General features: G+C 42.2%; 1 protein-coding gene across 2 annotated transcripts in view; it reads right to left on the minus strand.

Moving 5' to 3' along the window:
- Positions 1 to 15,186, minus strand: part of SEZ6L (seizure related 6 homolog like) — a 1,547,572-nt gene that overhangs the window by 18,065 nt on the left and 1,514,321 nt on the right. For both annotated transcript variants that reach the window (XM_069214699.1, XM_069214700.1), the window contains exon 16: positions 10,868 to 10,970. In XM_069214699.1, the coding sequence (XP_069070800.1) occupies positions 10,868 to 10,970 (103 nt within the window). The remainder of the gene's footprint in view (positions 1 to 10,867; positions 10,971 to 15,186) is intronic.

The raw sequence follows: 15,186 nt of genomic DNA on the forward strand, positions 1-15,186 counted from the left end.
CCAGCCGGTTTCTGGCGGTGTCCACCGCCGGAACCAGGATGGCGGGAACGGGTGCCGTGGGGCTGGCATGGGCAGTGCAGGGGCCCCCTAACAGGGCCCCACAAAGATTTTCACTGTCTGCTTAGCAGACAGTGAAAATCGCGACGGGTGCCACTGCACCCGTCGCACCCCTTCAACTCCGCTGGCTCCATTCCGAGCTGGCTTCATTGTTGAAGGGGCTGTCCCGCTGGGCCGGCCGTCGGTCATCTGGCGGTCGCCCGCCGGCCCAGCGGGAAAGCCGGAATGACCGCTGCGGTCTTTTGACCGCGGTGCGGTCTTTCGGCGGGAACCGCTTGGCGGGCGGCGACCGCCGACCGCCGCGGTCAGAATGACCGCCCTAGTGGTTTGCTTTTGCTTGGTGGGAGCTAACAGCTCCCAACAAGTAAAAGCAAGCAAAGTCCAGTTTCTGGAAGAAAGAGTTGTCAAACAGCTCTCACTTGCAGAAAGCAGACTTTTCATCTGTCTTCCCTGCATGTAAATATGCGTGTGGGACGACAGATGAAAACATTGCTCCCACAAGCAGGAAGCAGAAATTAAAATCAGCTCCCTGCTGGGAGAGCAATGCCACCTCCCACAGGACGTGGGAAGCTGGCTAGGACCCTGGGACCTTGAGGCTCCCCCATGGTCCTGTCACTCTCTCTCTCTCTCTCTCTCTCTCTCTGTTCCATCCCATAGTGGGATGGAAGAGAGAGAGATAGTTATTGTAATAGTCTCCCCATGTAATGACATAAAAAACAGTAAGCAGTCACCTGCAGCATAATGGTTAAGGTCACGGACCCTCACACTGAAAGTTGAGAGTCCTAGTCCAGGTTTGTCTGTTTTAATTGATTTAAAACTTTAAAAGTTTACAGTTCATACTGAAAGGTGATCTCATTCTTTTTAATTGAAAAATACATTTTTCTTTTCAGTTTGTCCAGAACTATCTCATTCTAAGTATATCATTCACCGAAGCCTAAAAAACTCACTATCTCTCCCTCTCTCATTTTCTTTCTCTCTCTCAATTTCTCCTTTTCAATATCTTTCTCACACACCCACTCAGACCCTTACGCACCCACTCACAGACCCACTTAGACACTCATGCACTCACTCACAGACACACTCAGATCCTTGTGCACCCACTCACAGCCTAACTCACACCCTCACGTACCGACTCACAGACCCACTCAGACACTTATGCATTCATTCACAGACCCACTCAGACTCACACACACCGTCACAGACCCACTGAAACCCTTAAGCACTCCCTCACCGACCCACACAGACATGGACCCACCCACTAAGACACTGATGCACCCACTCTCACACCCAGGCAGACACTCATGCACCTACTCACAGACTCAATGACACTCTCACACACTCACTCACAGACTCACTGAAACCCTCGCTCACCCACTCACAGACCCACACAGACACTGACGCACCCACTAAGACTGATGCAACCTCTCTCACGCCCAGACACTCTCACAGCCACTCTCAACCCCAAGATACATTCTCTCACACCTATTCTCATACCCAGAAAGACAGGCCATAGACAACTCCTGCCACCCATGGCCAAAGGGCCGTACCCAGCGTGGGGTTGGGGAGTTAAGAGGATTGGCCGCAGGGTCTGGCCACAGGCCAGGCCCTGCGGCCAACTGCTGCTGTGCAGGGCCAAAGGAAGAATGCGGCAGTGGTTGGATTAACATGTATTAATGAAAATTATATTACTTTACATTAAATAAAACATAAAATCCACTGAAAAAATCAAAGGTTACAGGGGTGTTATAGTTAGAAAATAGGATTAAAAAAAACAGTAGAAATTCACTTAAAAAGGTTACAGGGTCATTATAGTTAGGCTCACATTTCAAATGTGCGAAACCATAGAAATTCACCTGTTATAGTTAGAGTTATCTTAAGTAACTTGCACCCAAAGGTAACTATAACTCGTGCCCTCGCCATGCACTGCTAACTACACCAAAAATATGGCACCTATGACATCTTTGATAACTTCACTGATAATATCAATGTAATTTTTGCTGTAAAATTATTTATGAGAAAACTGTGCATGGCAGGGGCGCAAGTTATAGTTATCAATCTAAGGAACTGATTTAAGATCCCCTAGCGCCTCCTTGCACCACATTAGCAACATTGTTTTCATGCTAATGTGGCCCAACATGGCCAAAATCACAGCACCAAATTTAGAAAGTGGTGCAAAGCATGCATTGCGCCACTTTATAACCCTTTGAGCTACATTATGCCTGCGCCAGGAATAATGTATACAAAGGGGGACATTACCCTGTTAGGGTTGGGAGAAAAAATGGTGCAAAGAAAACTTAAAGATTTCTTTGCGTCATTTTTTTCGGCACTTTTAACGCCTGCTCAGAGCAAATTACCTTCATGATATACTTGTCCTCGATATTCTTACTGTAATATTTTGGTCACACTATATTTTATTTTCGATATTTTAGTCAATAGATTGTGGATCCACTTTATTTGTAAACAAGGCTGTAGTAATTAAATGCTGGAGCCCTGACTAGGAAAGTTTGGGATATTTGGAGAAAATGTGAGGAGAATAGTAATTGATTTTGTACTCGGAAACTTTACACGTGTTGCACATTACATTTTGCATATTACCTGATGACATACCTTTTTTTACTTACTATGTGTGTATATTTCAGTCTGTAAGAATTTTAGGTTTTATTTACCTTTGAAGAATATTTATACAACTGGATAAAAAGAGAGGTTGTTTGTTTTCTCTGCATTGCTCTCATAACTCAATAATAAACCAAAACTGCTAAAATCCCTTTTTTTCAACTCAAAAAGCGGGGTGCAATTTTCAAGAAAGTGTTTGAAATCTGCACACACGGGTTCCTGGCATTGCATGAGAGCATATTGTTTTGCACATGCAATCGTTTTTTTAAATATTGCGTGGAATCCTGCAACAGTCCCCAGTCATTAATGCAAAACATTTGTAAGTACCACTATGCATGAATGAATATGCAAAAGTATATATTATCATACAAAAGAGATCTAAGAAAGTGAAAACGTGCCTGGTAACTATTTTTTCTTTTTCTTCACAGAGCAAATATGTTTCAAGTAAAGAAACCTTTTCCCTTACACCCCCACCATTTTAGCGTGTGGTCAGTTTGCCCTCCATTCCTACAACGGGATTTACTCCTGTCCTCGATAGGACAAATTAATCTTTGACCTTTCAAGTGTGGGAAATAGTTTAAGACCAGTTTGTGAACACCAGAAACGTGGTGTAAGTTTGAGGGTGTTCACAATTTTACAGGGCATCCCTGCCCTGTCGTACCAACTCCAAACCTAGGGCCACATGTACGTATCTTTTTTCTCGTCGTAAAGTTTGCGACGAGAAAAAAGCATTTTGGTATGTACAGACCCATTTTTGCGATTCGGTAATATATTTACCGAATCGCAAAAAGAGTTTACGAGTTGCAATTAGGAAGGGGCGTTCCCTTCCTAATTGTGAGTCGCAGTCTGATGTATGATTGTTTTGTTATGGTGAATGCAGTCACAAAACAATCACAGTTAGCACCAGTTTCAAATTGGTGCTAACCCATTCGCAAAAGGGATGGAGTCCCCATGGGACCCCTTCTTTGTGAATGCATGCAAAAACATTTTTTTCACAGCAGGCAGTGGCCCCACGGACCACTGCCTGCTCTGAAAAAATGAAAAGAAAACTTTTCACTTTTGTTTTCAAAATGCATTCTGTTTTTTTTTAAGGAAAACGGGCTGCATTTTAAAAAAAATACTGCTTTATTCAAAAGCAGTCACAGACATGGTGGTCTGCTGTTCCCAGCAGGCCACCATCCCTGTGAGTGCCATTGGGAATCGCACACAGTGTGAATTACACTGTTGTACATATGGTTTTGCCACTCGCAAATGAGTCACAAATTGCATGTCGCAAAACTCAGGGTCGTTCATCTGGCCCATGGTTCTGCGCTTCTCGTAGATTTACTCACTCAACAACTTTTATGGAAGCAAAACCTTTTAAATGCTCAAAAGAAACTTTTGAAAATGCAAAAAGGTGGTTTTGCACTTGCTGGAAGCTCTTTTGTGCATGTAAGAGAATCAGACATGTACAAATAGTTGTAAAATCGAGCCCATCAACTTACTAGGTTAGTTATGAAAGAGTCGATCACCAGATTTACAAGCCAAACATTTTTAAAGTAACACTGTGAATGAGTGATGGCTCAGAAGGCATGTAAAGGGAAGTGCCTAATTTGAATTGGTGGTTGCCGGTGGGAGCCACCTGACCTCATTTCCAGACAGAAAGAGCGGGAAGAAACACACAATTTTAAGTCAGGAAAAAGGGAAAGACGGAAAAAACGTCAGCAAGGGACAAAACATGAACAGGAAAGAGTGAGATAAAGGGGCGAAGAGTGGCTGGTAGTGGGTTAAAGAGGCCTGAGGTGGATTCAAGAATAAACAGCCTTGGTATTCGGCATGCTGACATTTATTGGCGCCAACCGGTGCTCATTATTTTACAAATTAAGCACATAAAAAATGGAATGTGTTCAGTTAGAACTAAAACACGTCCAGTAACTAATGTAGATCACTACTAGACATCGATTTCCGACGTTGTGTAACCAATGAAAACATTCCCAATGGGCACATATTTGCATCCACCTGTACCCACATTTAGGCAGAAGATGACACCGAATCTACTGGAGATGAATTACTTTTCTCTGGAGAGTTCAACTTTTGAAGAGCAGCTGCAGAACTGGAACATTAGAAAATGTCAAGGATTACCGCAAAGTGACAAATCGTGCTAATTTTAGAACAAAATTGCCTTGCTCATTCTGTGCACACCATGTGGGATAATGTGAGCCCTCGTCAATGCTGAGCCTAGTAATAATAGCTCTTCCACGGGGCACCAAGATGAACCATTCAAAAACCCACCGTGTAGGAACCATGTAATTTGAAGTAATGGCATCTGTTCTCTTTTCCACGTTAAACCCTCGGGAGATATTTTCTTTAAATATAAGATCTTTGACGTGCTCGATAGAGAAACAGAATTTAATCAAGAAATGTTCTGATTGCTGAATTATGTCCTACCGATCAGTCCTTTGTTAGCATAATTCCGTAGGCATTGATAATGTGTTCTTATTTCATTTACATTTCATACTGCCTGGTTGGAATTTTCGGCCCAGGATCCATCGACCCTCTTTTGTCAGTTTCACTTTCAACAAGCAATTACATGATCACAAGTGTTCATGCAATGCCAAAACAGTTGCCTGCCATTTTCCCTGTATACCTTCTAACATTCATCATATAGATTATTGGTCTGTGAACCTGTGCATGCTGTTTTCCACTTCGCTTGCCTGATGTTCAATAATGTTTTCTTTGCTGGCAGATCTCTGGCAGATCTCTCAAACACCTGCCTATATTTTAAGATATGTTTAAGCATGGACAAATCACTGACATCTGCCTATGGCGTACCCCTAAGTTTTTGTTGCTTTTTAACTTCTGAATTGTGGCCTCTGCCTGAGCCAGAGCCATGGTGAAACAGGTCTCAAACTTAATGTAATCGTTTTGAAATGGCTTTCCCTTCCACAACAGCACATGCCCTGTTAGTTTAAGAATCTCCTTACTTTTGGGGTGAATGTACTGTCAAGGTGAATTGTTTATACCGAACTATAAGGGCCCGATGTACAAAACCATTTTTGCATAGATACAGAATGGGCAAAACCCTTTGTTACATCTGGCCCTAAATGTACATCAGCTGGTAAATAGCAAAGCTCCTCTTTTTCCTTTGCAAGTATGTATATGCTCATGAAAGCTTTGGAGAAATGTGCATTATGCTTGCCATAGCCTATCATTGTTTCCTTTTGACTTTAGGCATCCATAATGCTGCTGCATCTGCTGACTATATGTGGTGTTGTGCATCTCATGAAGCAAACAAGGAAAAACCTGTATGGTAACTATGTATTCATGGTGACAGAGGAGCATGAAGTGTAGTGTCACTTTTTTGCTGACATTTGTGGAGGTTGGAAAAGACATTTGCTAATGTGAGAAATTACCTGCTGCTACACATAAGAGCCTCCTCCTCACTTCTTGAATTCCACAAGAAGCTGAAGACCTGGCTTTTCGAGCAGTCCCATCAGGCTCTAGGCACGGCCAGAGTCACACCTACTCAGCACTTGGATTAATTCCTAGGTGATATACACATTTGCAGAGCACAACATAAAATAATCTTCTGCCACCTGACATTACTACCCAGGAAGCGCTGCCAAAGTATAGTTTGTTTGTTTGACTGTCTGTGATTTGGAGAACTGTTGAGAATAGGAAGATTAAGAGTATTTTTTAGAGCTTGGAGGATGGGATGCTCTATCAAGATATAAGGGGGGCATCCTTTGTGAAAGAGTATGCTGTCTGCCAAGATTTACATAAGGCCCAAGAACTATAAAATGAACAGATTCAGATTGGAGCTGGGTACCTATTTTTAAAGTCACAGTAACTCTGAGTGAGTGAATGAGCTGAAGACAGCACAGCTTGAAAACATAAGGTACCTAATTGTGAGTGTCTCTTTAAAAGGGATGATGTTTTACCACCCATGCAATGTAATAGTGAAGGTAACAGTAATTGGTGGTGGGGCAAATATAGCCCATTACAAGTTGGACTCAGAGGCACATGTCCAATTCCTCCTTGGTAGATTTTCTTTTTGCCCCAGACTTTCAGCCCGAGATTTCGATTGCTTTCAGTATCCGAAATGTCTGGGTGACACTCTCAAACGCCATTCCACACTCCACTGGAATTAGTGGCCGCTTGTACTAATGGCCAAAATAACACAACTCCATGTTTCCTAGCTATGTTGTCTGCAGCTCATACATCAACTCATATTCTGACCAAGATAGTGCATACTGGTATAGACAACTCAGTTGGGGTTCTAAGCAGGCACATCTCCTTGTTGTGTGCAGGGTTCTTTATACAGCCACTGGAAACAAATACCCAGCTAAGAAAGGGGATGAACTATTCAGTGACGTTTTAGAGGAATGGGAGATAAGAAACTGAAACAATTGGAAAATAAGTTAAATTGGAACCGTTTTAATAAGGAATAATAATAATATTAAATACACAGGGCGATATACTCGAGCATGTTGAAAATATTATAATTCAATAGTTTTTTACATCACTCAACCCTGTGATGCATTATTAAGTAATTCAAACAGTAATGTGCCATTGTGGCAGACCTGTTATCTCATTTAAAAGAATAAAAAAATAGCAATTATTTTAGACAGTTTTGAAAGTTCAGACAGAGATCACCTATGAACCTTTGGACTACCTTAACGTTTTTCTCTTCTTCCTTTTGGACACTGCTTGAATATTTCACAAGACATACCTTTAAATTGCATGAGCCTCAGAGTAGCTCTTGCTAGGAGGTTGTCACATTATTTTGCCTTCAAAGATAATCACTGTCCTAATTATTTCTCTCTCTTATTCACTCTACAAGTCAGAAAACCACATCATGAAGAACGCATTAGAAACTTGAAGAAGCTGCATAAACTGCACACCTGTCATTCTGCCTCTAAGAATCCCTAATGCATTTCAGCAAATCAGTATTCTTAGCTTCCTTTTAAATGCGGTAGGAGCCATTAGCTTATGTGCAGGGAAGCCATGGGCTCCAGTGCAAGCAAGGAAAATTAGCATTCCTGGTCCATGGTTGTTAAGTAAAAGGTAACCTTAATTAGGGTGCATTAGGACCTTCATCACCAGGAACCACACAGCGAATGCACCAATGCTATCTACTCCCCTGATTGCATGTTACCTACAAGCCTTCTTTATTGATCTCTACGTGAATTGTAATATTAAATCATTTCCCCACACTGATAGGGTGTACACATAGAAATGGGTGGAAATGTACATTCAAATCAGATTAAAACCCACACAATTCACCTACTAAAAGAGTATATCATATCTAATGGATTTATATTTTTGTATTGTAAATTGCATTTTTAGGGTCGAGCCTGCGTCGCATGCGCTTGCTCATGCGTTTCGCTAAGCGAGATGCTTTAGTAATTAAAAAGGGCTCAGAGCCCTGTCCATGTCACGTCAGTGTCGGTCATTGGCTTGTGGGCTTGCCTGTTAGAATCTGCTTGATTTCATTAGTGGAAGGCATGCACATGTCATGCCTTTTCCGGTGGATAGTCCTCCTCGAGCGCATCTACCAAGTACAGAAAACATGCGAGGCTCGCTGTTTTTTGTCCGGCTCGTGGACTACTTTTTCTCTATTTTCCGAGCGCGATCTCGCTTGGCAGAAGTCGAGCACTTTACATAATATCTTCCCTGTTACACAGTTAATTGCACTTTTTCGGGTTACGTACATACATGCACTTTTGCCGATAGGTTTCATTACCAGTGAAAAGTCAGGTTAGGAGTTTACATCGCTATCAGTTCTAACACGGGCAAACGCGAGACCCGTTGCATTAAAAATGCTTGTTTAAATTGTTTCTTGTTAAATTTTTCGCAAATAGCAACACACTCACTTTTTCCTTTAAAGTGTTTTCCTTTCAAAATCAATTTGTGTTTTTAAGAATGTATTTTTGTAACAAATTAAATATTTTGTTTCCAAATTGTGATGTTTATTACAATTTACGTTTAAAAAACAAATCAGTACCTTTCTGTTAGAAATGGGGTCTTTCGTTGGCAGTGAGGTTACCCCCTGTCCAAGCAAGGACCCCCACTCTAGTCAGGGTAAAAGAGAATCACCCTCAGTTAACCCCTGCTTGCCCCCTTGGTAGCTTGGCACGAGCAGTAGGCTTAACATCAGCGTGTGAGGTGTAAAGTATGTGTATCAACACACAAAGTAAATTAATGAAAACACTACAAAATGACACAACACAGGTTTAGAAAAAAAGAGAATATTTATCAGAACAAAATGACAAAAATCCACAATACACAAGTCAAGTTATCAATAAAAATGCAAAAAGAGTCTTCATGTAATTTTAAACACACACTAACACTGTTAGCATGAAAATTTACCATGGGTGCGTCAAAAATAACCCCGCATGGGCAAGTGTGTCCGTCAAAAAGGGCTTGTGATGCGGCGATTTCACTCACCAGCGAGACCTTGCGTTGTTTCTCCTTTGGTCGGGCGTGTCGTTTCTTCTCTCTGCAGGACAGCGATGCGTTGATCAGGTGAGCACTCTTGGGTCCGTGCAGGCCGTGCATTGTTTTTCCACGCCCAGTGGTACTTGCGTCAGAAATCCAGCCGCACAATGATCCGAGAACCACGCAGCACGGGTTGCGATCTCACCAGCCTCCATCAGCGATGCTGCACGTCGTTTCTCCGGCTCCAGGCGTCGATCTTCCGATCGCGTTGCAGGCGAGCGTCGATTTTTAGCCGCGAAGCCGGCGGCGCGTCACTTTTTCAGTCGCAGATCGGAGTCGCGTCCATCTTTTCCCCGCACAGTGTTCTGTGCGTGGATTCCTTCCTCTTAGGCTGCCAGCTTCTCCTTTCAGGGTCCCAGGAACTGGATGGGCACCACTTGGCAGGGTAGGAGTCTCTCCAGAGACTCCAGGTGCTGGCAGAGAGAAGTCTTTGCTGTCCCTGAGACTTCAAAGAACAGGAGGCAAGCTCTAAATCAAGCCCTTGGAGATCTTCACAAGATGGAAGGCACACAAAGTCCAGTCTTTGCCCTCTTACTCTGACAGAAGCAGCAACTGCAGGATAGCCCCACAAAGCACAGTCACAGGCAGGGCAGCTCTTCTTCCTCAGCTCTTCAGCTTTTCTCCAGGCAGCGGTTCATCTTGGTTTCCAGAAGTGTTCTAAAGTCTGTGGTTTTGGGTGCCCTTCTTATACCCATTTTCTCCTTTGAAGTAGGCCTAATTCAAAGCAAAGTCTCTCTTGATTGTGAAATCCTGCCTTGCCCAGGCCAGCCCCAGACACTCACCAGGGGGTTAGAGATTGCATTGTGTGAGGGTAGCACAGCCCTTTCAGGTGCGAGTGACCACTCCTTACCTCCCTCCTAGCACAGATGGCTCATCAGGAAATGCAGACTACACCACAGCTCCCTTTGTGCCACTGTCTAGCGTGAGGTGCAACCAGCCCAACTGTCAAACTGACCCAGACAGGGAATCCACAAACAGGCAAAGTCACAGATATGGTTTACGCAAGAAAATGCTCACTTTCTAAAAGTGGCATTTTCAAACACCCAATCTTAAAATCAACTTTACAGTTTAAAACTGCACACACAGACCCTGCAGTGGCAGGTCTGAGACATGATTACAGAGCTACTCCCAGTGCTGTAAGCCCACTAGTCGCATTTGATTTACAGGCCCTGGGCACCTCTAGTGCACTGTACTAGGGACTTACTAAAAAAGCAAAAATGCCAATCACGGATAAGCCAATTACATTCACATTTTGTAAAGGAGCACTTGCACTTTAGCACTGGTTAGCAGTGGTAAAGTGCCCAGAGTAACAAAAATAGCAAAAACAGAGTCCAGCACACATTAACAACCTGGGAAAGACAGGCAAAACGTTAAGGGAGACCACGTCAAGGATGAAAAGTCTAACACTTTCTTTAAATACATTTTGGAGGGTTCATGGGTCATCTCAATTTGGGCAACATTATTTGCGATTCACTGCACTGTTTTTTGCCGAAAATGTACCCAACTTGCTTTTGTTCAAGTTACATTTGCCCAATCCAGTTCTGGAATTGCAGCAGAACTATGTAATTGAAACAGACACACATGTCCACTCTGTGGTCCAACCATCAAAGCTACTGATGAGAATTAAGTATGATTGCAGTCTGAATTAATGGAATCTAAAGATTTGAATTACTGCTGTTGGAAACATTAGGGAAAAGATGGCTTTCCAGAAACTTACCCCTGTCTCATAGATTGGGTTGTCAAACTCTGTTTCTACAGTAATCTGGCTGTACGGGTGAGAGTACATAAGTGGTAGGCGTAAACTAGAATAGTACCGACACCTAAACAAAAAGAAAAAAAATGATATTATTCGAAATTTACCAAACATTAATATATCTCACTGTTACAAAGTTAGACTCTCCTACTTTCTCTATCTAGAGCAATAAACAAGCACTTATCCAAAGAAAGAGAACCACATTATTTGTTAGGTTATGTGACTGAACAAAAGAACAATTTTCAACTGTTCATTTCCAGGTTTGTGCTTACTTACTCAATGCCTAAACTTTATTGCGTACCTGATTACAATTACAGAGAATACAATATGAGAGCATTTTGCTTCAACTTTTGATCCAACTTTGTACAAATATTTTTACCATGATTTGAACTTCTGAAGAAAGGATATTGGACAGCATTCCACAATTCTACTGTTCCATATTGTACTGTGATACAAATTAAAGTGATTACCTTTTTCACGACCCCCTGTTTTTGCAAACTGACTCTACCCATGAATGGGATTTTTCATAGTTTGGGTGGGAGTCGGGGTTTACTGCTTAGATTGGTAGTGGTCTTGGCGTAGTTCGTGGGGAATTGCAGGCATGCAGCTTTCGGGTAACATTTGGGGGAGAGACCTAAGGTATCATGGGTGATATCATTCCTAGGGACCGATTACAAGCTTGGCGGTCCCAACACGGGACTGCCAAACTTGCGGGAAGGACGCCACCGCCATGACGTTGTCACCCCGCCGCCCTATTACAAGGTTTCTGCCAGTCTGACCAGCGGAAACCTTGAAATAGAGTGTTCCTGCCAGTCAGACCAGTGGGAACAGTGCTACGAGATAGCACTCATTTCCCTTAAAGGAGCCAAGTGCTATACAGACCTGACCTGAATGTGCATTGTCTGAAAAGCAGACAGTGCACATTCCAATGGTGCTGGGAAGGGGGGCCCATGCACGTCCCATGCCATAGGCATCGACAGTGCAGGGGCCCATCTGCGTACCCCGGCACTTGTTTTTCACCAGCCTTTTCATGGTGGAGAAAGTCAAGAAAAGGCTGGTGGAAAACAGGGTTGTAATCAGCCGGGTGGTGCTGAGTTCAGAGCTGCCCTGGTTGCTTACAGCAAAGACCGCCGTCAGCCTTTTGGGATCTTGAATCCTGGTGGAGACAGTGGTCTGTTGGTGGGTCTGCCCGCCAAACTCGTAATGTGGTGGTTGGACTACCACAGCTGCGGTGGCCCGAGGGTCACCGCGAGTCACACCACCAGACGCATAATCAGGCCTATACAGCCAAAAAATGGAGGTCTCCCCTCAGATTGCCCTGATGGACATTCTTACATCACGGAGAGTGGTGCAAGCAGGACTGGTTATTTTCTAACTCACCTTGAGGCAGTTAACTTTATTTAATACTTTGTGATAAATCCAAAGTCAGAATCCTTCATCTTTTGCAACGTTCAGTGTAAATGGTTGTTTATGCTCAAAGGGGAAGTGGGAAGCCCTATGTTTTCTATGTTTCTGATTAGTTGTCCTATGGTGAAGACACAGATATTGTGATCTGGGTTTAGCCACCTGCATAGCCCCCTGCTATTATTGTGGCATTTCAATATTTTTCTACTAAAATGATAGTAAATTCTGGGTCACTAGATTCTATTTGTTCTGTTACTGACCTCCACAGAGTTTCTGGGCTATGCCTTAGTGAAATGATTGACGTTTGTTTGGCGAGTTTCCCAGGCCAAATATTACTCTTTGACCTTTTAGCTTGATATTCATATGTACAATAGTTTTCATGGGAATTTGAAACCATATACTACTGTTCTATTTGTGGAGAAAATGTAAAGGGCCAGTTGGTATATATAGATTTCAGATGGGACTAACACACTATCAGTCAAAAGATATTTTGAGGGCTCCACCTAGGTGGATACTGTAGAGTGTGTAAGAATATCACAGCACCATGTTTTGAACACTGTCACAGGGCCCATTTAAACTTCTTCTATGTTTTATCAAGTGCTTAACTGCAGACTTTTTATTAATAGTCTCTTTATGTTAGAAAGTGTGAAGTTTAGACATGCAGAAGTGTTAAGATCATGCATGTCTCATATCTAAGCTGACATTTTTTTTTATTATGTTATGGTTGCTGTCATGTTAATATTGATGCTTCCAGTGGATACTAAAATATCTAAAGGGATGTTAATATTGATGCTTCCAGTGGAGAATACCTAAAGGTGAATTGAGATGACACATTTATCACCACACTTATTTGTCTTGTAGGTACTTAGAGTTGCCAAACTTTTAAACATAAGATAAAATTAGCGATCAGACACTATAAAAACTCAGGCATCTGACCTTTGAATGAAAAGGCTATCAGGCCACAGGTCATGCTGGTTTGGTGCAACAAATCAGCCCCAGACATTGTTATGGGGCTCTGAGAGCTTCAGCCAGGCAATGGTTATCATTCCCTGGAAAAGGCTGTGATAGAGAACAGCTAAACAGCTATTTCTTACTGAGGAAAGGTATGGTGTTTGATCCATCTTAAGAAACTTGGGCCCTTATTTATACCTTTTTAGCACCGCAATTGCGCCGCTTTTTGACGCAAAAGCGGCACAAACTCACAAAATTCAATTGTATTTTGTAAGTTTGCTCTGCTTTTGCGTCAAAAAATTACGCAAATGTGGGGCTAAAAAAGTATAAATATGGGACTTGATTTATAGGCTTGCTACTTTCCTCTAAATTGTAGCTTAGTGCTTAGAAGTAACTACACAGTGTTTGGATGCTAGGAACTTGTTAATCATGTTACGAATGTTAATCTTGTTTTTGCAGGTGGTATGCATTGCTGCGTTTATTTTCTCATTCTCTGTGGTTGCCATTCATATTTATGCACTAGACCTGGGTTTTCGAAATAACCAATTTACTTTTTTATCCTGTGTTTTTTAGTGCTATTTTGAGTTTGTTTTCCATTTACAAAAGAGGGTTTAGAGTTCAGCTATGTTCGTGGATTCATCTAGGGGAACTAATCGTGATCAGAAAACATCACCCAGTATCAGTATTGGTTCCCTAATCACACCAACGTAATTTACAGAACGTAGTATACATTCTGTGATGCCTATGGTACCAATGAACTGATCAAGGCTCATCACTAGCCCTAATCCCATCGAATACACTGGTAAGCATATGCAGGTATTGCTGGCAGTATTCTAAACATCTCTATGTGTGTATTAGGAACGTATACAATTTTTCCCAAAATATATTTTTGAGTGTAGTTTGAAACAACCATCCACCTGGCTGTCACCGCACAAGTAACCAAACCTGAAACACATTCCTTCTTGCCCAGTGTTACATAAAGGGGTTGATTCAACATGTGATAAGCACTGATCATGCAAGACGTAGAAGACAACACTGTAACAAAAGAGACATATTTTGGTTTTAGAAACAAATGTGTCCATGTGTGAAGAAGGGAAGCCAACAAGTTACAATCGAGCATAGATTGCAAACGTGGGCATCCGTTCAGTTAATAAGACCTAGCATATTCAAAGAATATTCATGCTTGATTGTGCTTATTATGTGAATTAAGTGGTTGTTAGGCCTGTCAGCCTAACAGTGGTTTTTCTCTACATTTCTAGCCTTCCTCCTCTTTTTGTTGATCTAATTTTCCCACTTAGGACTCTGGGCACTTTATCACTGCTAACCAGTGCTAAATTGCATGTTCTCACTCCTTGAAATATCATAACCTTGGCCAATCCCCATTTGGCATATTTAAATGACTTATAAAACCCTAGTAAAATGGTACCACAAGTACCCAGGGCCTGTAAGTTAAATGCTACTAGTGGGATGCAGCATGTATTGTGCCACCCACTTAAGTAGCCCTTTAAACATGTAATAGGCCTGCTATTGCAAACTGTGTGTGCAGCTTTAAACTGCCATTTTGACCTGGCAACACAAAACATTTGCCAGCCCAAATCTAAAATCTTGGTACACATACATCACCCCTAGGTAAGCCCTGGACAGCCCACAGGACATGATTCATGGTATCTAAAAAGTAGAAAAGTAATTTTGAGTTTTACCTGTCCTGGCAGTGAAAAACTCTTCAATTTGTTTTTCAGTATTTCAGAGCCTTCCTCTTCCATAGGACAACATTGGAGTTAACTCATTACATTGAATTAGCTGTAATGTCCAAGTGGGAACAGATAACCAATTTATGTTTGGTGTCTTTGAAATTGTAATGAAAAATCCTCTATTGTGGTAAAGTCAGATTTTAAATTACAAAGATTTTAGAAAGTTGGCATGTTCCT

This window comes from Pleurodeles waltl, chromosome 11, assembly GCF_031143425.1.
Source record: "Pleurodeles waltl isolate 20211129_DDA chromosome 11, aPleWal1.hap1.20221129, whole genome shotgun sequence".
Lineage (NCBI taxonomy): Eukaryota > Metazoa > Chordata > Amphibia > Caudata > Salamandridae > Pleurodeles > Pleurodeles waltl.